The sequence below is a fragment of the Aphelocoma coerulescens genome, chromosome 6, assembly GCF_041296385.1.
Source record: "Aphelocoma coerulescens isolate FSJ_1873_10779 chromosome 6, UR_Acoe_1.0, whole genome shotgun sequence".
NCBI classification, from domain to species: domain Eukaryota; kingdom Metazoa; phylum Chordata; class Aves; order Passeriformes; family Corvidae; genus Aphelocoma; species Aphelocoma coerulescens.
Window position 1 is genome coordinate 26838165 of NC_091020.1, and position 27185 is coordinate 26865349.

Consider the following 27185-nt stretch of genomic DNA (forward strand, 5'->3'; position numbering starts at 1 on the left):
GAAAAGGGATGTGCTGAGCTGTAACAACACGTGGGCAGCCCCTGTGCTGGCACGTGGCAGCCCAACCCTGGTGACGTTCTGGGCACTCACGGTTTCACCCCAGCTTGCTGCAGTGCAGGCGGGTGTCTCCAGTTGTTTGACATTTCCCTTCCTCCTCCCGAAGGCCGAGACGTCTGCCTCTCCCTATCCCGCCCATGTCTGGAGCCACCAGCTCCAAAGGGGAGCAGAATCAGACGGCGGAGTTTCCCCGCTCCGCTGCCTTTGTGCGCAAACCGGGTTTATCTGTATTGTTTGACCAGCGCCAGCAAATTACACCCTGCCTCATGCGTCGTTAGGGAGAGGCAATTAAATACCAACCCAACGAGTATTGCGGCCAGCGTGACTGGGGAGAAACAGCTGCAATCTGCATGGCAGCTGGGAGAGACGGGTGGAAAACATGAACCTTTTTGTTTATGTCTTTGCTCTACCCTCTGCCGTGTCTGGCTGCCCGGCTGGGTGAAACCTGCGTGGGGCAGGGATTGGCAGGAAGCAGGCAGGGATTATGCCTGGATCCAGTGAGTTTGCACTGGTTTGACTTCAGCCCAAGTGGCTGGCGGTGCCCATCCTGTGTGGTGCTGGCTCGGGTCACCAGAGGTCACAGGACTTTGCTTTTGCCCTGCAGAGCTTTTCTCCAGCTGCTTTCCAGCTGTTGCCGCCCTGTGGGCTGTTCTTGCAGGCATTATCCTGTACATCCCTCTAGGATTTAGTGCTCCCGCTCAGTTTCCCATCAAATCAACCTTGTTTTTCTATGGCATCTTCTTCAGTGCCCTTGTGCCCAAGCTCCTGACACTGAGCTTGTGTCAGTGCCACCCCACTAGCAGTTCCCTGTGCTGTCCCCAGGTGAGATTTGCTGTCCCCATCCTGCTTCACCTGCCATGATCAACAGCACATTCACATCTTCATCCGTCAGCCTCCAACACTGAATCACCCCAAGTGTTTTGTAGACCACAAATCCTGTTGCTAATCCTGGGCACCCTAATGAATCATTTTCTCTCCCCAGATGCTGTGAGCACTCTAAGGGATGGAGCCATTTTGCTGTGGCCTGGAGTGTTTTCTCAGTGTTATACAAATAAATAGGGGTAGATTTGAACCAGGATCTCTGGAATCAACTTCCTGCAAGTGCTGAGAGAATTTTTGGGTAGATTTAGAGGGCTAACCTTTGCAAACAGCATCTTTTAAGACCCCTGAAGTGATGCTCATGGTGAAGTGCTCTGGCACCTGGAGCAGGTGATGAGGAAATCATCATTGGAGTCTTGTCAGAGCCAAGGATTTAAGCTGGCTGTGTGCATCATCTGCCGCCAAATTCAACCATCTGAAATGTAGAGCAGATAATTTGTGCTGCTCCCTGTCACCAGCTTTCTGAGAGCCAGCAGTCCCAGGTTTGTAGAGGGTTTTGTGAGCCCTGAACAACGGGTGCCCAGGGGGTTCCCAGGAAGGGGAATACCCATGGCAGGGCAGCACATCAGTAACATGGAACAATCGTGTTCCTGCCAAAGCCATTGCCCACAATCAGCTGCTGATTTAAGCAAGGGTGTTCTGCCAGGCTGGCCCTATCAGGAACCCGCAGTCACTCTGTCCTGCCCTGCAAACTGGTTTGGGGCATTTTATGTGGTTTTACTCTGCAAGCTGTTTACTCTTTGGGGGATCCTACAGAATCTGGGTCCTGGAGGAAACAACAGTCACAGGCCTGGAGAGGAAGGGCACAGGGTTAAAAGTGCAATGAACGGGTCACACTGATTATTCTCTTTACAGCCAGTGATGTTTCTAGGCCGGGCAGTGCAACAGATCAAATCTCTTCTTTGAGACAGGTATCTGACAGCACTGTGAGAGTCATCATCAGTGGAAGCAGAGCAGGTGAGGATTAGTAAATTAACTGCAAAGCGAGTAACACACTGACCAAGGCTGGGGAGGTCACCCCTACTCAGCAGAGCCAGGACCTGCACAAAAGAAGAGTCAGGACCAGCAGCAGTGGGGTTTTGCTGTGACATGGTTGCCATAAGGTGCGGGGATCCCAGCCCATTGGAAGCCATCCATGTGGGATTGCTGTGGGCAGCAAACCAGGGGCTGGGATGCCAAGACTTGCCCCTGGTGCTGGTGCAATGACCAACCAGGGTGAAGACAGAGGATGCCAAGCAGGATCAGCCTGGGAGGATGCACAATCCTTCTCCTTAGTTACAATGAGAGAGGGCAGAGGAAGATGAAGAGGAAGCTGTAGGGAAATACTGGGGAGAGAAAATAGCTTTAAACCTCAGATAATGTTGGCACATGAACAAATGGGTATTAACTGGTAGGGGCTGCCGGGAGACTGGGAAATTTGTGAAGGGGATTATATGACGTGGCTGCTGAGAATAGTTGGACTAAATGACCCAGCCGATCCCCTCTGGTTTCGCCCTCCCCTTATGGCAGCAGGTGCTTGGAGTAGCAGCAGGGCTGGTCTATTTGTATTTGAGTATTAGGATGTCAAGCAAGTAAAAATGAGCAAAACTGTATCCAAACACTGCTGTGCTTCTTCTGTTCTTGGGATGCACCAGGAAACCCTCCTGCATCAGCTTCAGGGTCAAAACCTGCCTGCCAGTGGCCTGCAGAGGCACAGTGAGCTGTATTGGAGGGAGATGCTTGTAAGAAATGAAGGAAATCATTAGGCAACAGCAATTGCAAGACTCACGAGTTGTCTCTCAATGCATCACTCCCACACTGAACCAGCAGAGCTGCTGGCTGGTGCCACTGGATGCTCCCAAGGTTCCTCCCAAAGCAGAGCTCCTCCTGGGAAGCACTGTCCTCTCCAGGCTATACGCTCCCTTGCCCAGCTCATGTCAATCATTGTGGCACCACAGCCAGGGGCTGCTTTCCCCTGCCCACTGTGGTGTGGCATGAGGGCCAAGAGCAGCATCCTTGTGCCCCCCAGCCTCCAAACCAGCCCCAGTAGCCTTTGCCCTGCAGGTTCCTGCAGTCTTTCCCTGGGCACTGACCCCTTCTTCTGCCTGCAGGTGAGTAGTAACTCCAGATCTGAGCATGACCTCTTCAGTCCACAATATTTTTTCTAAAATTTAACAAAATTTTAAAATGAAACCTTTATCCAGCCTTTTATTTGGAATAACCAGCATTCTTCCCTTCCTTTGAAAGGAAGAATGTAATTTTTCACTATTATTTATTTGCTGCCATTGCTGGAGTCAAATGTCAGCTGTGGCCTGATGGATTTCCCCACCTTAACACCAGCCCTAGCTACTGCAAGCCCAAGTTAGCCAGGAAATTCAAGGAAACTAATTTAACTGTGCAAATTTGAAGAATTTCTTTGTAGAAACTGTCCAGTAAGTCCAAGTAGAGAAAGCTTTGGCAAAGCAGAAATAAGGTATTGCTGAAGGGACAGTCTGGGGAGGGCAAAACTGAGCCCCTGCCCCTCCAAAACCCTGGGCATAATTTCTGCATGCTCCATCTTGGGGGGGGGATGTCTGGAAACCTCTCAGGACACTTCTCCTCATAAAGCTGCTGCCTTTCTTTTCCTCTAGGCTTTATCTTCTGCAGCCACTTTGCCAAGACACGAGGCCTGAGGGCATGAAAGGGAAAAATGAGGCACCTGAGCAGGTACAATTTGTGCACAGCCCCAGAGATGCGTGGTTTCATAGCTGCCACCACCTGAGGAAGGCCATCCTGAGCTAATGCATCAAAACACAGGGGGGCTGGGAGGTTTTGTGCTATGACATCAGTTAAAAGGCCAGCTGAGTGGAGGGACACAAGGCATTCAAAAGTGAGAAGAGGTTTAAACTACTGTCCATTGGGAGGTGTGGGATCCTCTTTCTCTGCTCTTCCCACAGTGCATCCTGCTGGGCTTGTCCTAATGGCTCCTCAGCCCCAGCCCAGAAAGCACAAATCCCAGAAATGTGCTGGATGTCGCTGTGTTGGATGTCACATTACCGAGTTTAACATAAAAACCCGGAGCCAAAGCATGCAAAATTGCACACTGAGACTATTACAAGATCCTCCTGCCTGGAGCAATGTCAAATGACCTTCTCTTGATCTGCCAGCCCAGCCCAGACTCAAGGATCAATTGGTGTATTCCTAGGAGTGGTATAAAATTTTCTGATGAACAGATGGAGAACTAGATCCTCCACTTGGCTCTTCTCACCAGGGGAGACACTCTTGGACCTTTTGCCACATCCATCCTCCCACCTGCCTCGGCAGATCCCATCCACTCCTTACAGAGCCACCCAGACCCACCAGGAATATTCAGCATTTAATCCACCCACCATGAGATGTGCCTTTTTTCTGCTGGCACAAGGCAATTTCAGACCATATGTGTGCTTTCCCTTAAGGGTGGGCAAGAAAAATTCTTTATTATTTTTATATCAGAACTGCGTGGCAAATACTGTGAAAGGCCACGTGAACAGCAGAGAACTAGTAGGAGCTGAGAAGAGCTCCTGCCAGCTCCCAGCCTCTGAGACAGAAAACCTACTATTACAAAGATGGATAGTGGGGAGGGCAATTAGGAGGCTGGAAGTAAAAAAAAAGCTTATTGTAAAAGCAGAGCTCATAGCTCAGGTTTGCCTGATGAATGCTGAGATCAGGAGATGAGGGAGCACCACACAGGTAGCTTGTAAGGAGGGATTTCAGAGGAAATTAAGTAGAAGCTTTAGAGGTACTTGCAGGATGAAACTGTAAATAACAGCATCATAAATGGATCTGAGATAAGCAGTATGGCTGGGCAAGGCAGGAGCAGGCGAGAGGGACCATCACCACTATTTGTAGCTTAGTTATTTCTAGCACACACCAAAAGAGAGCATCAAGGACAGATCACAGAGGCGATGCAGCAGCGTGGGCAGCCAGAGACACCCAGCGAAACCATGGAGCTTCCTGAGCCCCAGAAAAGGATCAGGATTACTCAAGGGCCTGAGGACCCACCTTATGCATGAGAACTGCTGGGGCAGGCACTTGAAACCCTGACAAGGGCCTTTCTCCTGGGGCACCTCTAAGTTATCCTGATCTCTTGTTTAATTAAGGGAGCAGTTGGAGAAGTGAAAGGCCATTGTAATGATGGCTTCATAAGAGGGCTGGATGCAGCCCCCCACTCTGGGTCTGGCCAAGTGAGAGCCAGGACCTGACAGCATCCCTAAGGAGACTGAGCCCTTGGCTGCAAGCATCTACCAGCCCCACAGAAGGATGTGTGGCCCTGCTGTAAATCACAGTCCCGTGTCACGCCTGGGGACAAGTGACAACAGGCAGCAATAGCAGGTGGCAGCCGGGGCCTGGCAGGACAGCCTGGAGCCAGTGCTCCAGGGAGAGCTACATGTATTAATTATTGACTAGTGAAAGAAGAAATACGAGATTTCACTGACCTCTGTGTATCTTGTATCTCTCTGTGCGGGCTGATTTCTGCACCCCAATTAAATCATGCCTGGGCGAGGAGAGGGGCAATACCTGCACTCGCCATTGGGCTGGGGCACTTGGCTGACTACAAGGAATAATGCCAGTAACACTAAAATCTTCCTGGGTCCAACGGAAAAATCAAGATTTTAGGAGTTACCCAGGTTCCATCAGAGATCTGCTTCCCCTCCAGGGTACAGCTGCACCAGACCAGTTCTAGCCCATCACCACTACAACAACTGTGTCCATTAAAAAAAGAAAAACAAAACAGATATGTGATAGCCTCCAAACAATTTTTCAATATCTGTATATCACTCTTGTGCAGAGAGAAATGCATGCCCTTGGCAGACAGGCAGCACAACTATCACTTGGAAAATCAGTTAGTCCTTCCAAATGGGCTGCAGCAGACTTTTAAGGCAGGTGAAATTTTATAAAAGGATTACACTGGGATTAGCCTGAAAGGAGAGAGAGCAGGTGCTTCCAGGAGCCTTTGCAGACCGAAATCTAGGGTTGTGCTGGCCCCCATCCTTTAAAACCCTCTCTGAACCCTGCCAGGTCTGTCCAGGGGATGATTTACACTGGTGCTGCCACTGGAACAAACTGAATGGATAACACCTGCGATGTGGGGAAACAGCTGCTGTGTGTGATACCACCAGAACAAGGTCAGAATACACCCACCAAAGTGGACTTAGCATTTGTGCTCAGAGCAGTAGCTCTGTTCTCCTCTCTTCAGCCCACAATGGGCACCACGCACACACGTGAGATGATTCCCATGGCAGAGGGGAAGGGATGCTCACCCTCTACCCCAGGGTTTTCTCATGGCACCTCACACCACCTGGCAGCTTTGCACCTAAACCCACACCTTGCTGTGTTATGCAGCACTGCAAAATAAAGCACTCCAGCAACCTTACCTCTTATCTAGCCCAATCCCCAAATGATGCTGTGGATTTGGCAACATCAGTGTGGGCACCCAACCTCTGCACCCCTGGGCCATGCTACTCTTGCTGTGCCACGCTGTACTGAGGGCAGCCTGCAGCCACAGGCTGCTGATAAAAGGTCCAGGGATCTCCCACGTGGTGAGCACTGCTTTGGCCACGTGCCTGGAAGCTGGGGCCGTGCTGACGGTGTGGGCGGTGGGGCTGAGCCAGTGGCTCACCCCATCTCACCCCATCTCACCCCATCTCACCCCATCTCCCATTTCCGTGGGCCCATAGGGCTGCACTCAGGTCTTCCACTTTTGTTGGAGAAGCACCTACCCCATTGCCTTGCAGAGAAAAAATCAACAGTGAGACTTCAGGATGAGCTCAACGGTTGAACAAAGTACAAGAGAAGAGAAATGAAGAGAGCATGCCCTTAACTGGCTGTATTTAGAAGGCTGCAGTGGATGAGGGTGCTGGACCATGGCTGCTGGATGTGCAGAGCTGGCAACACTGCAAAACTTCTTCCCTTATCACTCCTTCTGTGTTGCTTCTCTGATTCTGTGTGCTTTCCACTGCCCACCCTTCTTTTTTGTACCCCACAGCTCACAAGCCCTAAAGCCTCCATTCCTCTTGAGCCAGTTCCCTTGAAATGCCTGCCCTTGGACCATTGCCTTGGGAATACTTTTCTCTGTGGAAGTGCCTTTAAAGAGAAATTATCCTGGAACTAAGCTAGAAGGGAAAGGAATCAAAATTATGATTATTCTGGCTTCAAACCTGGGATATCACACTGGGAAAAGCAGTACCTGCTACTGATGGCTGAATCAGCACCAATTCATACAAAGCATTCCAAAAATCCCTAGGGAAGTGTTGTGCAGGTGCACAAGGAGGACCAAGAAATGCAGTAGATAACAGAGGATGCTGCCATTAGGCACAAGATCTACAGTATGGACTCTGGATGGCCATACACATCCTCATCATCTGGGAGAGGGGCTGAGATTTTTAAACCATCTGATTGTTAAGTAATCTGATGCTGGCTGCCTCTGCTGCCTTTGGTGTGCTTTCAGTAATGATCTCTTGTACTTCCAGGTGAGGTCATGGAAAGCCCTCTGCCCGATGGTGAACCAGCAGAGAGGTGCCCTCAGTGTCCAGCCAAGCTGGACAGCTGCTTGTGCCCAGGTCTCCAGTGGCTGCAACTGGGGTTGATTAGAGCAGTCACATCCCCAGCTCAGTCCCTGCACAATTAGAAAGCCAGAGACATTCTGACTGATGTTTTAATGGGAGTGTTTGCCCATGCATGCTTGTAAAGCAGGAATCGTGTCTTATCTCAGCTAGTCAGTGGAGTCAATAAAAGCCAAGTGCATTTTGAGTCCTTCACTTGCCTGGATGTACCCTTTGGCTCAGCCTGGCTCCCACCCCCACTCCTGCTCTGGTCAGCCCTTGCTTTTCCAGCTGAAATCCTGCTTTTAGGGATGGCTAGTCACCTGCGGGTGCTGAGCACGTTCCGTCCGGCTCTGCTCCCAGCACACCAGGCTCTGCCTTCTCCACTCTTCAGGCCACAACTAAATCTAGATGATGCTTCGTGCCCTCCCCCCTACATCAGCCCGTTCTGGGCTGCCAAATGCAGTGATGGGACAAGTCGTGGCATTGTTGATGTGGCAGCAGCCATGCGGTGCTGCCGGCACGGAGGAGGTGCCATATGGCCACGGGAGAGGCTGTGTTGAGCCGCACTGCACGGAGAGCTGGCCCAGCCCCGGCATGTGCCGCGGTAAGGGCATGTGACCGATGAAATCCTGCAGCCATGCTTCCCAAAAATAGCCTGCTGGCCCCCAGCAACTGGGAGCCGCAGGGATTTCATTGCATGCGCTGCAGTCTGGGGCACCATCCCTTCTCAGATGATTCAGGTCCACGTGATGCTGCGGGCTCCAGGTACCAATTAACACTTACTAATACATCACTTCTGAACGCCACCACGACCTCTCGTCTCCTTCTCTCCAGCCAGTTCCGGTCCCTGGGAGGCCGGTGAGCCCGGCGAGACCCACGGAGCCCCATGGCAGCCAGGTGTGAGTAGGTCCCCACGCCCCAGCACATCTCTGGGGCGATGCTTCTCCCCAGCCGCTCCCACAGGGCTCCTCAATGGAACCAGACCAACCCGACCGGCCGGGCAGGAGCGGGGTTTTGTGCTGCAAACGTATCAGCGTGTTTCAGGTGTTGCTGTCACGGATGGAAGGGGAGCCAGGAGCGTGTTGGAGGTCACTTGCTACCAGCCTGGTGCTAGTGAAGTCAACTCCTCCTACCCCCTCGAAATTCATGGACTCGAGATTGCAAACGACTCCTGGAAGTGCAAATCCTTGCCCTTCTCCTCAGTCTAGGTCAGGTCCTTGGCTCTCTCCTCCGGGCGCAGCTGCTCTTTCTCACCTCCCTGACTGCAAAACGGGGAAAACAAGCTCGAGTGTGCCCGGTCCTGACCCCAGGTCTGCAGGGAGGGACATGGAGAGGGGGTGAGGGAGGCTCGTGCATCCCTTGCCGGCTCTCCGCCTTCGATTTACTTTGGAAAAAAAGAATTACTAATTGCTTTTAGAGTCTAAACCCACAGAGAGCTTCCTGGGGAGGGCACTGCTTGATAGGAGTAATTTGACATTAAACCGCTGGTGCTTCGTGCCGAGGGGCCCCTTTGGAGTTCGGGGCTGTGCCTGCAGTGCTGGCCCCATCGCCCCCAGGGCTGGGCGCAGCATGGGCTCCCCAGCCCGCCTGTCACGCTGGGTCCCTGATCAGGGACAGACACGCGGGCAGCGGCGGCAGGTGACACGGGGTGACAAGGGGCAGGGCAGGCCTGGCTGTGCCTCTATGACCTGGGGGCGGGTGCAGCTGAGCCCCCACCGCTACACTGGCACCGCCAGTGCCACCATCCTCGGGGGCGCGGTGCCACCACCGCCGGCGCCCCTTTCCAAGGGGTCGTTCCCCGCTGCAGAGCTGTAACACATCCCGGGGCTGCTGAGCGGCGACCCGCCCCGGGACAAGCCCGGCCCTGCCCCGCCGGCCGCCCCCCCCCCCGCGCCGGGCGCCGCGCAGCCGCCGGCGCTCGCACTCCGCAGGCGCGGCCGGGCCGGGCCGCCCCGCCGGGGCGCGGGGGGGGCGGGACGGCGGCGGCCCGTGGGGCGACACAGCGGCGGGGCGGGCGGCGGCAGCGCTGGGACCGCGGCGGCCGCCGGGCTCGCCGGCAGACGGACGGACGGACGGACGCAGCGCCGCACGGGAGGGCGGCAGGGCATGGGGAAGCGCGGCCGGCCGCGGAGGGAGCCGCGGAGCGAGCCGCGGAGCGTAGGGGCGGCCGGCGGGGCCCGGTGCCCCCTCGGGGACATCTGCAACACGAGCCCCGCGGCGGGCATGGACACCTTCCTCTACAACGTGCAGGTGCTGCTGGAGGCCGCCAGCTACCTGGAGCGGATCGAGAAGGAGAATAAGAGTAAGAGCGGGCTGGCGGCCGTGGCCGCGCGTGTGCGTGACCGCGGGGCGGTCAAGGGGGCTAAGAAAAAAACCCCAAACTTTCGGCTGGCTGCAGGGGCCGGCGACGCAGTGACAAAGGGCGCCGGGGCCGGCCTGCACCCCCCGCGGCAGGGTGCGTGCGACCCCCTCCGCCCCTCCGGGAGACCTGGCCCGGGGGGAAAGTTTGGGATGGAGAGTGGAGCGGGACAGCGCGGGGAGAGGGGGCGCATCTCCGGTTCTCGGGGAGAGCGGCCTCGGACGGGCACTGAGAGGGGCCGGGGGGGCGGCGGGCCCCGCGCGGAGCCAGAGCCGGTGGCGGAGCCGGAGCGGCGGGGGAGGAGGCGATGACACGTCCCCGCTCCCCCCGCCGGGGCATGGGCAGAGTCACGTAGGCAAGTGGCAGCGCTCGCCAGGTAGCCGGCGGGGAGGAGAGGGCAGGGCAGAGCAGTACAGGGCAGGGCGAGCGTCCGGTGCGGGGCGGTGGCCAACCGCGCCGCTAGCCTCCTGCTCCGCGGGCGCGGAGGGTGCGCGTAGCCCGCGGCTTTTCCCCGGGGAGCGATCTCCCGAGCGGGCAGGCGGGCCGCGAGGGACGGCAGCACCGCGGGGAAGAAGCGCTTTGGGAACAAAGGGGCGGCCGTGGCCCGCGGCGGAGCGCGGCTGCGGACCCCGCGCAGTGGCGGAGCGCACTCCCGCGGCGCTGCGCCCGGCGCGCCCCGCCCCCGCGGGCGGACACATGGTTCGCACATGGAGCCAGCGCGCCGCGCTCATTGGCCGCCGCCTCCCGGGGGCGGGGCCTCGCGGCCCACTCCGCCAATGCGCGGCGCCGGGGTCCCCCGTGTGACGTCACGCGTTGCCGAGCGGGCCGGGGGGGGGCGCGGGGCCGGGGGGGCTCGGCCGGGGGGGCTCGGCCCGGGGGTGTCACAGGCAAACCCCTCCGGGAGCCCCGGGCTCCGCTCCGCCACCGGCGCTTTGCCCTTGTTTTCCTCGGGTTTCTCTGTTATTCTTTGTTGTAGTCTTTATTTAGATTTTTAAAATTTTTCTACTTTTTTTTTTTTATTCAGCTTTTTACTCTTTTTTTTTTTTCTTTTTCTCTGCCCTCTTCGGTTTTATTTTTGGGGTTTCCCCCCCCGCCCCCCTTTTTCATTCGCGGAACATGTGCTGCGTTTTCTTTTCCGTTTAACTTTACAAAGGGATCAGCGAGTCCCTCACCACGCGTCTCCACCGCACCATCACCCTCTCCTCGCCGTTCATCCCCTATGGCAGCTATAGGTCCCGTGCAGATGACGATATAGAGTGCCCTTGTTCTGCGGGAAAAGCTGCGTGCACGCAGGCTTCCAGGGAAAGGGATCCCACTGCGGAGAACCTGCTCTGCCGCTAAAGCTGCAGCCAAAAGCCCTTGTTCTTTGCTCGCCCAGAACAAATACAGGCTGCTTTTCTGTTTTTGAAAGTTGACTTAATATTGGGGGCTGGGATTTTTTTCTCTTGTGCTAGTTGTTATTTCGTAATGAATCTGCAAAGCTGAGCGTCTGAGGAGCTGAGCTGCACCGCGAGCAGCAGCTGCGAGCAGGAAAATGACAGGAGACACCAGCAAGAATTTGTTTGCATGTGAAAACAGCAGCAGCCCTGGTTTGGAAATCGAGTGTGAGACCGCTGTTTTGGGTTTGTTTTTTTCTCAATGAGCCCTCTTGTTGTGAAGGGGAACTGTCAAAATCATGGCTTTTTTTCGAGGTTGGGAGGGGGAGATAGAATTCTCCTTGCCGTTGAGATGGATAGTATCTGATCTTTTATATGCTCCATTTAAGAATGCATCATTTTATATGGTTCCTTGTTTGGAACTGGAAAATGAGTAGGACAGCAGGATAAAGGATTTTTTATTGCTAGGTTTTTAAAAGAGGTGTTTGCATCTAAACAATTCCATTCCCGAGCACTTGTTTTCACTGAAGCCTTCACTAATAATTGTTGAGGTCATAAGGCTGAAAATCATCACTTTTATTAGGCAATTCTGCAAAACCTTTCAATATTTTAATTTTCATTCAGGACATTTTAGGGTGAAAAGTCCCATTTAACCAAAGGTTTGGCTAGTGAACGTGCTGTTCAGAACGTGACCGTCATAAACCAGGCAGATTTTACGTGTTGCTCCCAAACAAAGAAAAATGCTGCTGGGATTGGAAAACAATCTCTGAGCATTACTGGCCCTATCTAAACTAAGGAACAGCTGCAGAAGCGGGAGGGTTGTATCCTAATGTATATACATCTCCTTTCTGGGAAGGGATTTGCATGCGGAGCTCAAGTTATTGCACCAAGAGAATGCTGTGCCCTTTCCTCTGCCAGAGCAGGGGTGATTTCTCAGTGCACCCAGTGCTGGCAGCCTGGCAGAAACATTGCTAATGGCTGGTCACTCCTCATTACAGTCTCTGACCTCACAATTAGCAATAACAGGGGCAGCGAGCACAAAAAAAGTTTGGTGATGGAGACTGCCAGCCTCGGTTGCAGTCAGACTTGGTGCTTGCCTGCTTCCTGCAGGATGCCCAGGTCATTTGACCACCGTGTTACAAAGGGCTGTAATGAGCTATTTTGGTGTTACTCCCATCAGGAAGGTGGCTGAGTCACAGCCCTGTTGTGCCAGGTGCTGTACACACAGGGGAGTGACAGTGCCCTGCCCCAAGGAAACAGAGTCTTAAAAAAACAGAGGTGACAGGTGGATGTTTGTCTCCTCCTGGCCAGGATGAGTGACAGGGACAGAGCTGGGTAAAGCACCAGGATGCTGGTTGGGAGCAGCATCACAGTGTGTGGAAGCTCAAGGGCTTTGGTAGCCAAAGGAAGGAATTTAAGGAAGGGCTGTTAAGGCTCTGAGAGCTCAGGTGGTTTTCCTCATAGTTTTACAGCTTCTGATAAACCACACTCGGTGTCCTCATTGATTCTTCCAAGCCTTTGGTGGCTGTGCTAGGTTATTCACCTTCTCAAAACACTGTCTTCAGCAGGAGCAGATGCTGTTTGGTAGAGGGGCCCCCTGAGAGGTGGACACAACCTCTTCTCTTGTGGATCCAAATGCTTGGATATCCCAGATGTGCATGTCACACCTTCTGGTGGTAGAGGAGCAACTACAAGGATGTTTTCAGCCTCCAAAACACACCTACCCTTGTTTGCAGGTCAGTGGTGCAAGGCAGACAGTGGAGCCTTCCATGTTGAGGGCAGGACTTTCAGATAAGGCAGGAGTTTCCTACCTGCCTGAAGCTCAGGAAGAAATACAGAGATGATTATGATTTACATTTGTAGGTCCCACATCCTATCTTTGTGGTCATGACTGATAGCAGAGGGGCCATGGGATGGCTGGGTGGTGTGGAAACAGAGCCACAGGGCAGAGAGCCATGGAGCAGGGTAAGATGTACTGTCAGGGCTATGGCAGGGCGAGACAGTGTTCAGGAGTGGCCTCTCAGCACCACCCTTATAGTATTCACTTACCTTTTAAAGTATTAGAATAAAAATTACCTGTGTTACACCGTGGTGACACGGAAGGTTAGAGTCCTGTTATCAGACTCCTTGGGTAAGCTGGAGTATTTTAGCTACTGAAATATAACTGAATTATTTTTCCAGTTGAGCCTCTGGGAGTGAATAACAGTGCTGCCTGCCTTCTTGCCGCAGTTCTCATGGTCAGACCACAAAACCCAATCCCAACACACCTTGCTAACTGACATGTACAGGTTTCCAAATGACCTGTTTCTAGAAATTTAAGCTTGGTATCCAAGGAATAGAAACATCACATGAAAAAACTTACAGTTTTCAGAAATGAAAGTTGTGCCGAGGACAGCTCTGTAGGTGTATTTGTAACCTGTGCAAGTGCCACTTCATGAATAAGCATGGCTGAAAATCTGTAGCCGCAGAAATGCTGGAATTTGGAAGATGTTTTTTAAAGAGACCTGGAGTAAACTCAGCTGAGGTTTAGTATGTGTCAAGCATCCCATTTGTGTGTGTGGACTCATGTTTTTGTCAGTAGGAGTTGCACAGACGTGTGATGAATCCTTCTGATATGATAACTTACCTGTAATAGACATGGTGTGTAATACATTCTGATCTCACTACACATACAGACCTGTGTTGCCATATCCTTTTCCAAAAGCATGAAGGCAGTCAAATTGCTGTAACAGGGGCGGCAAGTTCACAAGTCTAATAGAGGTGTGTATGCATGGGACAGTGGACTTTGGCCCCTCACAGGAGACAGCTAGATCTTCTTCAAGTCCTGGCTGTGTTTATTGATCTTCTGACCAGGAGTAACAAATGTGTGATCTTAGATTTGTCCTTTGCTCCTGAATAATTCTCTCTGAGGGAGAGGACAACTGAGCCTTGGGGATGAGTTAACAGTATCTTCATCATGTGGCTCCTTCCATTGTTTATGTGCTGTTTAGGGTCTTTTTTTGACAAACCAAGAAATACCAGAGCCCTGTAATTAGCAAAGCGCAAAAGAAGTTGAGACTGCCTTTGATCTGTGTGCAGAGCTCCCATTGAATCAATGAGAGCGGAACACGTGGCTCAAGGTCAGTGTAGAGGGTCTTGGATCTTATGGTGATATGATATATAGAGTAGTGTGGGACCTCGTTATTCATATATTTTTCATCCAGCTCACAGTAAACCCCTTTCATTCCTTCTGGTTCATGACCTGGCCACAGTGATTCATGTGTTAGCCACTTCCAGGTTGGGGTATTTTGACTCATGCTGTTTGGACCTCAGCATAGAATTCAGAAGGAAGCCACAACAGAAGAAATGATAGGGCAGAGGTAAAACCATGGAACTGTGCCAGAAGTGCTGCTGAGAACTGATCACATCCCTTGTCAGCAGAGCATCCTGAGAGCCGGCAGAGAAGCACCTTCTGCTGCTGGCTGAAGAACCCTACCTTCTTGTTATTTAGCTGAAGGACTCTGTATATTTTTTCCTCTTAATTTGCAGCTGGATCAGTTAAGTGACTTAATCAAAGTCACAGAATAAAATGCTGACTCAGTATAAATTGGGGCACAGCACAGGTCTGAAAACAGAGCTCATCTCCTGGGGAGAAGGAGCAAGTAGCCCAAAGAGCCAGTAGATCTGTGATTTTTACCTTACTGTTTGGCAGAGCTTGGTCTTCGAATCAGTGTGCACTTTATTCCTGTTCAAACTCTTAGATATCCCAGTGGTTTGGTTATGAGAAACATCTGTCCTCAGTGGTGGATGGGTTCCAGATACCAGTGGGAGTGCTGAAAGGGATTATCTGATGCCTTGTGACAGAGTGAAGCTCCCGGATGAGAAATGAGGCCATGTCCTACAGGCTCTTGTAGGTCCCTTAGTGAAGGTGTTGCAAGCCTTGGAAGGGAGTTGAGTAGGTGGGACTTGGGTTGTTCTCCAGTCTGCTGCTGCAAGTCCTGCAATACTGAGCTGTTACAGTCATGACAAGAAGAGACCTGGTTGTTACAGTGTGTGCTGGTAGGTTGTTCAGATGTTGTTCCCCTCACTAGAGATACAGGACTGGTATGGATCTGCTGTTCCCAGAAATTTGGGGAATCAGTGAATCTTTGCACTGTTGTGAGAGTGCTAGAAAATGGTTCCTGCTGGGGATCTCTGTCCATGCTTTGATTGCAGATGAATTAGATGTCAAGGATTTGAAAACCATATTAAGAGTTTGGAGGGTTTGTGTGAAGGTGGGCAAAGGAAGCGCTGATGACTGTTGCCATCTTGATGTTCCTCCCAGAAAATGCACATGGTCGGGGATAGGAGGATTTTAGCAAAAGCCAAACACAGAATGAAAAACAAGGCAGCTTAGCCAAAGGGATTGCCCTTATTGAAAATAGCATCCACGTTGCAAAGCATTGTGTTATTTCTAAGCTTTGTGTTCAAAGCAGAGGGCTGGGCATCTTGATTTGTGAGAAGTTCCTGTTCCACCTCTGACTTAGGGTGTGTCTTCATGTGAGCAATTATGCTGCTTACACCTCAGTTTCCCTTTCTGCAGAGTAGAAAGAAAATAGCTAAAGTCATTTCGGATTTGAGAAGCTTAAACATTGCTTTCTGGAAAGCTCTTAGAAAATTTCCCTGATGGAAGTTGCTAGTTTAATGCAAGTGATGGTGATGTTGATAAAAAACAGATCACATCTGTTGTACTTGATGAAAATAGTACAGCAGCATTTCAGATGTAAATATTAATTGATTTCTGCACTGCAGATTTTTTCTTGGATATTTAAATTATTGCTAAGGAGGAGGGAAAGGCTATCAGGGAGATTAACAAATCCATTATTAAGGCTGGAAATGGAGGGTTGCCGAAGTGCCATTTAATAAAATGTAAAAAGCCCCTTTCTAAAGGGCGAAGCAGCAGAACACACAATGAAAGTGAATCACAGCTGCCAGAAGGGATGCCAAGCAGCAAGCACTTATAATCAGAAAACTGTACTTACAGATCATTCGGAGCCACTAAATTAAATGATCTCATTCTCCTCTAAAATACTCTTCCTTTAGCCCCTCCCCAGTGTTGCCTGTGGATTGCTCAACCACATTTAAAATCTGACTTTGGGGGATTTTTGGTCAGCTGTTGAATGGCATTGGGCCTCTTCATGCTATTCACTTTGCACCCACTTTTGTTTCTCTCACACTCTGGCATTTTGCAGGCTGACCTGCCCACATGAACACTTGGGATGGCAACTGAAAGATTTTACAGATCTGCTGTGGCTCCAGTGGTTTACTTGCCTCTTCTCTAGGACTCCTTCTTCGGGCAGATGTCCCACAGTTTATTCCCAAATTTGTCTTTGTTTCACACAGATTTTTTTTTTTTTTCCAATTGTACATTGTTTACTTCAGAAACAAAGACTTGGAAGCTGAGCTGAAGTGTAAATGCAAGAGCTTAGCCTACATCATTTCACACAGAACTGATCCTGCTGTTACTTGGTTCCAGGCCTGATTTAATTCACCATGTGTATCAGGGTTCCCCTCCTTCATACTCTCTTGTTTTGTATCTTGAACTTTACCTTCATGAGGCTGACACTCTGATATGCTCCTAACCTACCCCTTCATTTTCCAGCCATGGCTTTCCCTATTTAATCCCTAGAGTGGCACCACATGTCTCCCAGTGTGCCATCAGAAAAGCTAGTGGTAGTGGATGCTCACAAGAGCCTGTTTTGCAGTGATTTTGGGGCTTCATCATGAGTTTGGGGGGCTGGAGTTGTGGGGTTTGGGTTTTTTAATGTTTAGTATTGCTCATCCTGAGAAGCAAGTGGCTTCCTGGTTTTGGAAGTAGGTTAAAGGAAGCACAGTTAGAGCCCAGAAGTGCTCTTGCATTAACCTCACTATTGTGGAGAGGTCTGTGCACCTGTGTCCTTTTCCCTAATCCAAGATCTGATGAGTAGCCCTTGAGACTGCTCAAATTTGGAATTTTCCATGTGCTTTTAACCATCTCCTCTATGGGCAGTTTCCAGTGTTAGAAACATGAGGTGGGGCGAGAGAATACTTCGTTCCCTGAGTTCTCCTCCAGACAAAAGCCAGTCTTTACACATGCTGTGGTCTGGCTGGGTGTAGGGGTATGAGTGGAGACTGTCCTGTCTGAGCAAGGGCTGGGACTGGCTTTCCCAGAATGAGGGAGGAAATGTCCCTGGAGGTGTCCCAGCTTCCTTTATTTTTCAGTTATCCTACCTTAAGAGAAACAAAACAAATCAACCCCTAGAGATTCGGAGATGAAAAGGTCTGTGTAAGAACTGAATAGTGGTATTATTTTTACCTCCATCAGCTGCAAGCCTGCAGTTTTCTGAGGAAACCTCAGAAATGGTGAATCAGCAAATTGTGTATAGAGAAAAGTTAGCTATCCTGAATCCACTTTTTTCTTGCCTTCTCAAGTTGAGTGCTGCCAGCTCTTGCAACTCTATCATGAGTCTCCTGATACTTTGTGCTCTGCCTAAAGCCCTTGCTACCAGACGTTAAGCCATTAATTGAGAATCTTTTCTGGGTTTTTTTTTCAAGGTACTTCTCCATCTCCCATTGTGATGGAGGAATGCTTGCAAATGTAACAAGTCATGGCCTAAAGGTTCAGAAAATAATCCCAGTTAGAACTACGAAACAGTCTTTGGAGGGTTTCTTAGTCAGAATCAGTTTGAGATTCAGATTTTTACTATGGATGTTCTGATTGTGATCTTGAATGTTCTCTGAGTGTGTCCTTTTTGAGTAAGTCAAGTATTTTAGAGACTGGTATCATACAATAGTATGTTACCAGGTTTTTAACCTCCATTCCAGCTAATGTTGAAGTTGGTAAAATTCAGGGTCATAGAAGTGATCCAAGGGTTTGTATCTGCATGAAAATCAGGAAGTAAATACATTATTAAAATTCTGAAAAGAATGATCATACTGAAAGGTGTGTGACGGCATTTGCTAAAATGCTGAGATGTTCACTGTTGTTCCTTGTTAATGTGCTGCTTCAAGTACAGTGAGATTGCTGTCTATGGTATCTCTTGTCTATGCTCTTAAAACCTCTGTGCACATTGAAAAATAGGTCTTGCTCCTCAGCCTCCCATGAAAAACAATGTATCAGTTACTCCAGGTGGGAATTCCTGGCACCTTGTTTTTAGTTACATCTCCACAGGTGAGATGTGGAAGGTTTCCACGCTGTGGCCGTGGCTTTATCTTTTGTAGCCTCTCTGCTTTATCCTTGCCACAGCCCTGTCAGTTCCGTGTGGGTGGGCACAGAGCCATCACCTGGAGTGCTGTGTTCAGTTCTGGGCTCCTCAGTCCAAGAGAGACGTGGAGCTCCTAGAGCAGGTGCAGTGGAGGGCTACAGAATTATCAGGGGACTGGAGCATCTCTCTTACGAGGAAAGGCTGAGAGAGCTGGGCCTGTTCAGCCTCAAGAAGAGACGACTGAGAGGGGATCTTATCAATGTCTGTCTGTTTGAAGGGAGGTGTCAGAAGTTGGACCAGGCTCTGCTCGGTGGTGCCCAGCAGTGGGACAAGTGGCAATGGGCAGAAACTGATACACAGAAGTTCCGCCTGAATATGAGGAAGAACTTTACTGTGCAAGTAACTGAGCACTGGCACAGATTGCCCAGAGAGGCTGTGGAGTCTCCCTCACTGGAGATATTCCAGAGCCATCTGGATGCAATCCTGTACACTGTGCTGTGGAGTGACCCTGCTTGAGCATGGAGGTTGACCCACTGTGGTCCCTCCCAACCTGACCCACTCTGTGATTCTGTGACCTGACCACCGCCGCCTCGGGGTCTGGGTGGGCACGGCGCCATCACCTCAGGCGTGGGGACACACTGCCATTGCCCCGGGAGGGTGGTGCGCGTGTCGCTGCCCCCGCCGCGCTCCGGCGGTGCCTCGGTGCTCCCGGGAACTGCATTTCCCAGCCCGCCCCGCTCCGCTCCGCCCGCCCGTGAGCGCCGGGCAGAGGTAAACAAAGTGCTGCGAGGCGGCGGGCGGGGCGGCGGCCGGAGGGGCCGGTCCTGCTGCGGGGCTGCCGGGCCGAGGGGGCCGGGGCTGGGATCCTGGCAGGGCCCGGCGCGGGGGTGAATCCGGGCTGGCCGCGGGGGCAGCGCTCGGCCGGGCGGTGGGGACGGGGCTGGGGCAGAAATAGCGCTCGCCGCTCCCCGCGGGAGCATCCCGCAGCGGGTCCTTCCTCCGGCATTTCCTCGCGTGTTCGCTTGCCGCCCCTCGCCCTCCCAGGAGAGCCGCCCCCCGGGACGGTGTGACGAGGCCCGGACACTGGGCAGAGACGGCGATCCCCGGCGCCTCCCCACCGCAGCCGCCCCCGTCTCCAGCGGGGAAGCCGGGAGCGTGGGGGCGGAGGGTGGCCCGGGGCTGCGGAGCCCCCCGGCCATGGAGCAGGTCCAGATGATCAACATCCAGCGGCTGCTGGAGGCGGCCGAGTATCTGGAGCGAAGGGAGAGAGGTAATGGGGGGAGGATGGGTGCCCTCCGTGAGGGCAGCGGGGCTGGGGTCAAATCCCCGCCGAGGGGGGGAGAGTGACCCCGGAGAAGGGATCAGAGCGAGTGTTTGCTGGCGGGATGGTGATAAATCCCCAACAGCGAGGGGGTTGGATGAAGGATAGGGCTGATGAGTCTTCCTGGAGGTGGTGGGTGAACTGGAAGGTTTTTGCAGAGTGGGGGAGATTGGCGTGGATGTGGTTTCTGGGAGGAAAAGGGGGGATTGGTGTGAAAGTTTTCCACTGGGCAGGAGGGGTGGTGGTGGGTGACTCTGGCTCGGCAGAGACATCAGTGGCACAGTGAAATACATCTGGTTTGCCTGGTTCAGATAGGTTGGGCAGGAGGAGAGAGATGAGGCACTCTCTGGACTGTCATGGTTTATTTTGATATTTTCAGTGTTTGAGTGGTAGTGTCCTTCCTCCAGGGTTGGCAGAGACTTTATACTTACCTTCCTCCCTTTTCTCTAACTCCCAGTCCACTTCCTTGTGAATACATCCTCAGTCATTTCCCTGAACTGTTATGGTTAAGGGCCTCCCCAGCTAGGCCGATGGGTGAGGCCTGTCTGCTGACTTCTTCCTTTTTTTTTTTCTCCTTTCTTTCTCTTTTTTCCTCCTTCTTTTTTTTTTTTTTTGGTTTGGTTTGGTTTGGTTTTGGTTTGGTTTTTTTTTGGTTTTTTTTGTTGTTTTTAATGCCTTGCCTGTTGATTCTCTTGCAGAGTGCGAACATGGCTATGCCTCGACCTTCCCCTCCGTTCCAAGTCCTGGACTGCAAGACCCAAAGCCCTCACGGAGGCTGAGCCGGGCACGGAAATACAGTGGCAGTGGCAGCATTGCCAGTATTGCCACCAGGTACGATGTGGGCAGGACAGCATGGGGGCAGGAGGGGAGGTGAAGCTGCAGAAGAAAGCTGGAGACAGTGGGGAGAAACTTGCTCTCTGGGGAAAATGGGAAGAGTCTGAGCAGCTAGAGGGATTCAGAGCTGGGGCACACAAGTGCAGCTTCCATTCTGGATCCACAGCACTGGAAGCAGAGGGGACACAGGGGACCTGAATCTGAAGTGGCACTGCCAGCTGACATCATGCCAAGGCTCAGATGCTGCAGAGGGAAAGGGAATAGGGAGATCTGTTCATAAGGTTTAGGGAAGAGGTAGGCAATAGCTATTCCCATTATATACAGCTGATGTCTTTCCAACCCAGAAATCACTGCTTTTAAAGGATAGTGCATGTGCAGCCAGGGTGCTTTGGGATTGCAATGACAGGCATGATTTGAAGCAAGGAAATGTTTTGAAATGGATCCCCTACAACAAATGGGAGAGAGGGAGATGACTGACTGTAATGGGCAACATGTTAAAAATTCAGTTCAGGAAAATGAAGCTGTCTTTCAGTCTGCCTTTCAGGGCAGTGGGATTTCCCAGCTTTTGATAGCTTGGTAATTTGTAGAACTCCACGGTTTTGACACTTTTCTTATTTTAATACAATGCCATGTTTCTTGGTTTCTTAAATCCAAGAGACAACAGGATTAAGCCTATTGCCTGGTGCTGTGGTTGCATCTGCCTCTTCCCTCTCATTCCCGTTCTTTTTATTTTTGTTTGCTACCTTCTGTAGATTTGTTCAGACCTTGTTGAGACCTTCTGGGATAGTGAAACTTTAGAAACATAACGTATGCCTTTGAAAAGGCATTTGCAAGCTTGCTTTTACTGCAGCAAGGCCTGTGCAATCCATAAAATGGTGGCAGGTGGCTCAGGTGATTAAGGCTTTCTTAAGGCCATTGGGAAGGACCTGTAAGGGCCTAAGGGAAAGGTGCCTTTGCTTGCAGTGATTCTGCTTCAGCAGCATTTGATAATAAAGGTTGTTTGAAGCAATGTTAGGACACCTTGCTGTGGGGAACTTTTCTTCATCAGGATCAGCATATCTTGACCTCTTTGTATGCTGAATGTTTGTATTTGCTTCCCTGCTTCATCCAGCCTCTCCTAATTCGAGGGCACTTGTAGCTCTTTACTGTTTGTCATGACCCATAGCCCCAGTCCTGTGACTTTGTGTTGGAAAAGGATGGCAAATGCTGAACTGAGGTCGGTATTTTTCCCTCTAGGTTTCCCACATACTATTTTTCCATCCCACACCTCTTTGTCTCAAAGGCCTTTGTCATGGCAACCTGCCCTTCTCCAGAAGAGGGCTGGAAGCACATCCCCCTCAGGAACTCCTTAGCACTGAATCCAGCAGCCTGTAGGCTGGAGAGGGATGCAGAGCACTCCCTGTCCCTGGGGCCAGGGTGCTCAGCAGGCCCTGCTAGCACAGAGCCCCAGGCACAGCTCTCCCGAGGCAGCTCTGTGCTGACACCAGCCCGCTGGGCCCTTGAGCCTGACAGGCTGAATATGTTCATGTGGGGGGAAAGGCAACAGAGAAGCAGAAAAGGTGCTTTCTAGTCTTAAAATCTTTTTTATACAAGGAATACTGAGGCCAAGTTGAATCTTTAGAGTGAGAACGTTGTTACCCAAAGTGTTGCCTCCTGTGGTTGTTTCAGCCTCGGGGAGTGACCAAGGTGAGGTCTGCTTCAGTCAGAGACCAGAGTGGGTCTTTTGGGGAGCTCAGACCTTACATGCACAGTTTGAAATGGAAGTTTCTTTTAGCACAAGTCGTAGCAGCTTGCACTTGCTGTAGGAGATGGCAGGCCTTCCAGATGGCTGAAGTGCCGGGAAGTGACAACTGTGAAGTTTAGGGTGCCTCCAAATTCACTGCAGTCTTTTGTGTGATGCTGAGTATAGCATCAGCCTTGTTTAAGGAAGGCTCTGTATCATCTCTTCCTGTTAAAATCAAAGGGGCAATTTACTAAGTTCTGTCTGGTGGAGTTGGAATGGACTTTGAATTAAATATCAAGCCCTTGATGAGGAACAAAACTTACATTTCATGTGTGGACAGGAGATTTTTTTAGATTGCTTTTGTTTCAAAATGTTTAATTAGTGTAGAGAAATTATGCATTTAGATCTCATGCAGATCTTGTAATTTAACAGCCTCCTGTAAAAATGTCTCTCAAGCAACCTTGGCAAAGTGCCGATGTTTTATTTTTTTTCTTTATTTATACACTTTTCAAAATGACGTGTACATTGTTGATGGTCTTTATTGAACCAAATAATCCATGATTTTGTGGTGCAGGGTATTTACGAAGCCTAGTTGCTTATTTGATTCATAGTTTAAATCCAAGTATTTCCCTTCAGCATTTTCAGCCCAGACATGACAGCTATTTCCTCCCAACAGGCTCTGTGCTGTCATTGCACAAACACCCAGAAAGTTCTGAGGAGCAGACAGCCCAGCTCTGGATAGCAGTGGTGAAGCAAATCTTATTCTTACAGAACTATGGTGGTCTCACAGTCCCAGCAAAATAATTATTTTCTACCCCAAACAGGGATGTGCAGATAAGAGGGAAAACATTGCTTCATGACTTCTAATTCATGTGATGCAATTTTAAAGAAGGATGTTGTAGCTCAGGTTCTCTTTTCCTTTGCTTGTCTCTGTTGTGCAACCAACAGCATGGAGATTGCTGCAGAGGGCTTCCCTCTGCAATCATTATCTACATGAAGGTGCAGTGTTTTGTGTAGATGTTTGAAAGACCTAGTGACTTTGAGTTAAAATATGAATATGCTTAAATATACAGTTTTGCTTTAGTCGCGGATATTTTAGTATGGAAAATTACCCACAGAAAATAAGCGGAGAATCACAGTCATTGAGACCTGGTGTTTATAATAGACAAGGGAATTTTTTTTTTTAACAAATCCTACTTAACACATAGATAAAAGCAAAAAACCAAGCAAATCAGTTAGCCAACATGTATTACATTTGAATTGAATATTGCCTCCTTAAATTTGCTCTTGACAAAAATATCTTCTGGTTTCTGGAATGGGATGAAAAATGAAGAGGTTTGTTACAGCATGTAGTATCACTTATTTAGTGTTACTTTCTTCTCAAGATGTTTCTGGAGAAGAACCTGAGTTTTAAAAACTTACTAGAGAAGTGGTCTGTTCTGCGAGTGCAGTTCTGTGGGTACATTAACTTGCACTCAATGTCACTGGAAACTGCTGCATGGACCCTACATGGGCAGTTTTAATAGACCCAATTATTTGAAAGGTTCATTATAGTTAGTTAGGATTAGCCTGGTTTGATATTTATACATTTTGGAAAATAATTGAGAAAACTTTTTAATCCATTTAAATCATTGTGTCAGCAGGAAATAAAATAAACAGTAGGGTTGCTAATTGATTTTTTCCCCCAATAATACTGTCAATTTAATGAAGTTAATATTTATAATGAAATCTGAAATTATGTTGCAGTATTAGATTGTCATTTGTGTTTTGTTTTTATTTAGGCTCTCAGGCATGTAGAAAGCCTGTTGTTTTTTCGTCTAATCCTGGGGAAATACCAAGCATCCTCCCAGCAGCACTGGGAGCCCTCAGCTCTCCCAGGAGGCCCATGTTGTTAAGAGCTCTCAAAGAATCTATTGCTCAGTTCCATGGGGGAGGGTTTGATCTCTGTCCAGTTTCTTTTTCCTTCCATTTTCCTCTCTTGCCATTATCTTCCCTTGTGTCTGAGGCTGCTTCCCAAGGGCCTTTCAGACACCTACAGTCTGGTAGCAGGTTGCTTGCAGAGCTTGGAGTCAGCAGCTGTTATGAGTATGGTAAGGCATTTTGGACATGTTACCTTGGAAATCTGGGTGTCTGGGTTTCTTTGATCTTCTGGCTCTTGCACTGGTGCAGCTCCTCATTTTCTCTGTCATTGCACTCTCCCTCTACCCATATTAAACTTTTTTTCCATGCTTCTAAATCCCATCCCTTGGTTTTGTGCTGAGTTTTCTCTGTAGGCCTTCATTCACATATCCTTTGAAACTCTCTTTTGAGGGTAAGGTATGGGGACTGTACTGCTGAAGCCCTCAGGTATTTTTGGCTTTAAGCTTGATTTGCTCACAGTGTCCGAGAGTGAGGACTGAGGGGTGGGTGCATAGGTGTGCATTAGGTACCTCATGTGCCTTAGGTGATGGCTTCATGTGGCACAGGTTCATAAACACGAGTGCAGAAGCTGAAAGGATGTGGCTGCAAGTGTAGCTGCAAGTCAGCCTTGGGTGTCTGGTGCACAAGAAAGCTGATTTACCACAGCTGTACCTCGCTGTGCAGGGAGGGAGTGGGGGGCTGGTGAACACTGCACAGTTTTAATATATTATGTCTTTTCTGTCAAAGGAGGTTTCCTCCCTCCGCCCCCCACATCGTGCTGCTGACTGAGTACCTGGCAATTTTCAGTCCTTCCTGTAGTCTCTGGAGTTAGGACAGTGCTGTAATTATGATTTTATTGAGGGAGAGGGTGTGCAGGTGTCTGGGTGGTTTGCCTGCCTTGTGTAAGGGATTCCTGAAAGAGCAAATCGTTGTGTCAGCCCATGTTGATCTACTTTTCTGCGCAAGGCCCCTATCCCTGACTTCATGTCCCAGAGAACTGGTCTCTGAGACTTTCTGTCTACAGCTTTCCTGCTTCCTAGGCTCTATCAGTTGTTACTTGTTTCTGGATGATACTTTGTGTATTTGCTTGTGAGTTTTGTGGTTGTGGTTTTTTTAATCCTCTTGCACTGGATCACACCTCACTCCACAGCTAGTGGGAGTTGAGTTTTGACTTGCTGTGTGTAGGTGGGTTAGAATCTAGTCCTTGTGTAATATGGGGGGGATAGAGGCTGCGTTCTGCCTCAAGCCTTGTAGTGCCAGGAAGCTCTATTCATGGCTCAGGACCTGGCTTTGCTTCGTAGAGTACAAATCCACACGTGTAAAACAGAGACTGTGCGAGATCTGCTGTGCCATGTTTTGAATTATGCTTCATTTTGATAATGTACGAACAGTGTGATTAGTATCTGGAATCTCATCTTGCTGTTGAAACTTTGTCTAGAAGTACTTGGAGGCAGGATCTTGCCTCCTAGTAGAGGGTATACCTGAATATGCTGGTTAATTTTTCAAGAAAGGGAAGCTGAGCTATTAGGGATTGCTTTTCTCTTAGAGATGTTGAGGGAGACTGGCCAGTAGTATTGAGTACAATGAGGTATGTGCATGACTTCTTTTTGAGAAAGCATAATGACAATATAAGTGTTGTGCTGGGAAACTGGATTGCTGGTCCATGCACAAGAGGAGAATTACCCCATGTTCAAATGCTACTGTCTTTTTAGGTTTGTACTGGCATACAGGTGCTCAGAGCAGGCTGGCAGGCAGGACTGTTCTCACATAACTCTGTTCAGCCTCAGCACATCCCCTCTGCCCTTTTTGATGTAACTTGCCCCAGTGCAATCTGCAAGTGTAGATAAGCAACTCCTAGTGATGCTGGAGTTTCTGAACCTGCCAGCATTACATTGTGTGAGATCCTGCCACAATTTGGAAAATAAAAAAGTACCCCATGTAGGTGGGGTCTTGTATACAGTGTCTTCTCAGTGGTGCTTGGCTTTGCAGTACAACTGGCAGGTTACCAGGGAAAACACAGAAAGTGGGGTGAACCCAGCAAATGGCACAAGAAGCATAAAACCCACTCCCTGGTGAAGAATGAGGCCTCCAAAAGTGCAAGAGCTGATGTAGCAATTTCCATGGGGGAACCCACTGTGTTCCTCTTTATCACCCTGTTTATTTTATAACCCTCCAAGGGAGAAGATCCTGCAGAGCTGCAGTTCCTGTTTTCCTTTGTGTATTAGCAATATACCCATGCATAGGGATATCTGGGCAGCAGGGAGTCTATGCAGAAACCCACAATTCTGGGCTCAATTTATACTTTATACCTTCAGGAGTTGTAAAATGTAATTTGTGTTCTCTTTAGACTATCCAAGTTGTGCAAAGAGGCCTTTGTGTAAACCAGAAGTAGGCCCAGTTGTTGATGTTATCTGCAACTGAGCTGTAGTTCTCTGCTGCAGCATCTGTCTGCTGTGAAGTGTCACTATCTGTGGCTGAAGGCTCATGAACCCTTTGTCCTCCCAGATTTGGGGGAATCCCCTACAGGAGTGTGCTGTTTTGCAGCAGTGGGAGCTAGTCAGGGCTCATGCTGTTCGTGTTGCAGCACTGCCCAGTTAGAGCTGTGCTGCAGCTGCCGTGGGCTGATTTGCATCACTGATCACAGGGCTGCTGTGAGAACAGGAGACTTCGGATTTTGGTTCTTATGTTCTCAGCGTCTTTTGAAATGTGAAGCTTGTTAGACCCAGCCCTTAGAGAAATTTGGTGTCCTGGGATGGTGGAAAGGATTTTTGGGCCATACCTGGTCAACTGTTCCTGCAATTCTCTTGTTTTCTCTTCCCATTGTATTCAGTGTACAGGCAAGTCTCTGGTTTAAGTCGTATTCCTTCTTTGTCAGTTGTTTTGGTTTTTTTAGTTTTTTTCCCATCTCAGCACATTTGTACCCTTTTTATATCTTCTCTGTGTAATGCTTCATCCACAACACATGCAGAAATTTATCCTTCATGCTTTTGTTT

At 50.0% G+C, this 27185-nt stretch overlaps 1 protein-coding gene across 2 annotated transcripts in view; it reads left to right on the plus strand.

Annotated features, from left to right (window-relative positions):
• Nucleotides 1-9481: 9481 nt before the first annotated feature.
• Nucleotides 9482-27185, plus strand: part of MXI1 (MAX interactor 1, dimerization protein) — a 56899-nt gene continuing 39195 nt past the window's right edge. The window contains exons 1-2 of one of the 2 annotated variants that reach the window (XM_069019989.1): nt 9482-9780; nt 20435-20567. In XM_069019989.1, the coding sequence (XP_068876090.1) occupies nt 9585-9780; nt 20435-20567 (329 nt within the window). In that variant the 5' untranslated portion in view covers nt 9482-9584. Of the gene's footprint in view, nt 9781-19303; nt 19686-20434; nt 20568-27185 lie in introns of those variants that run through there. The other variant, XM_069019991.1, reaches the window with a different exon arrangement.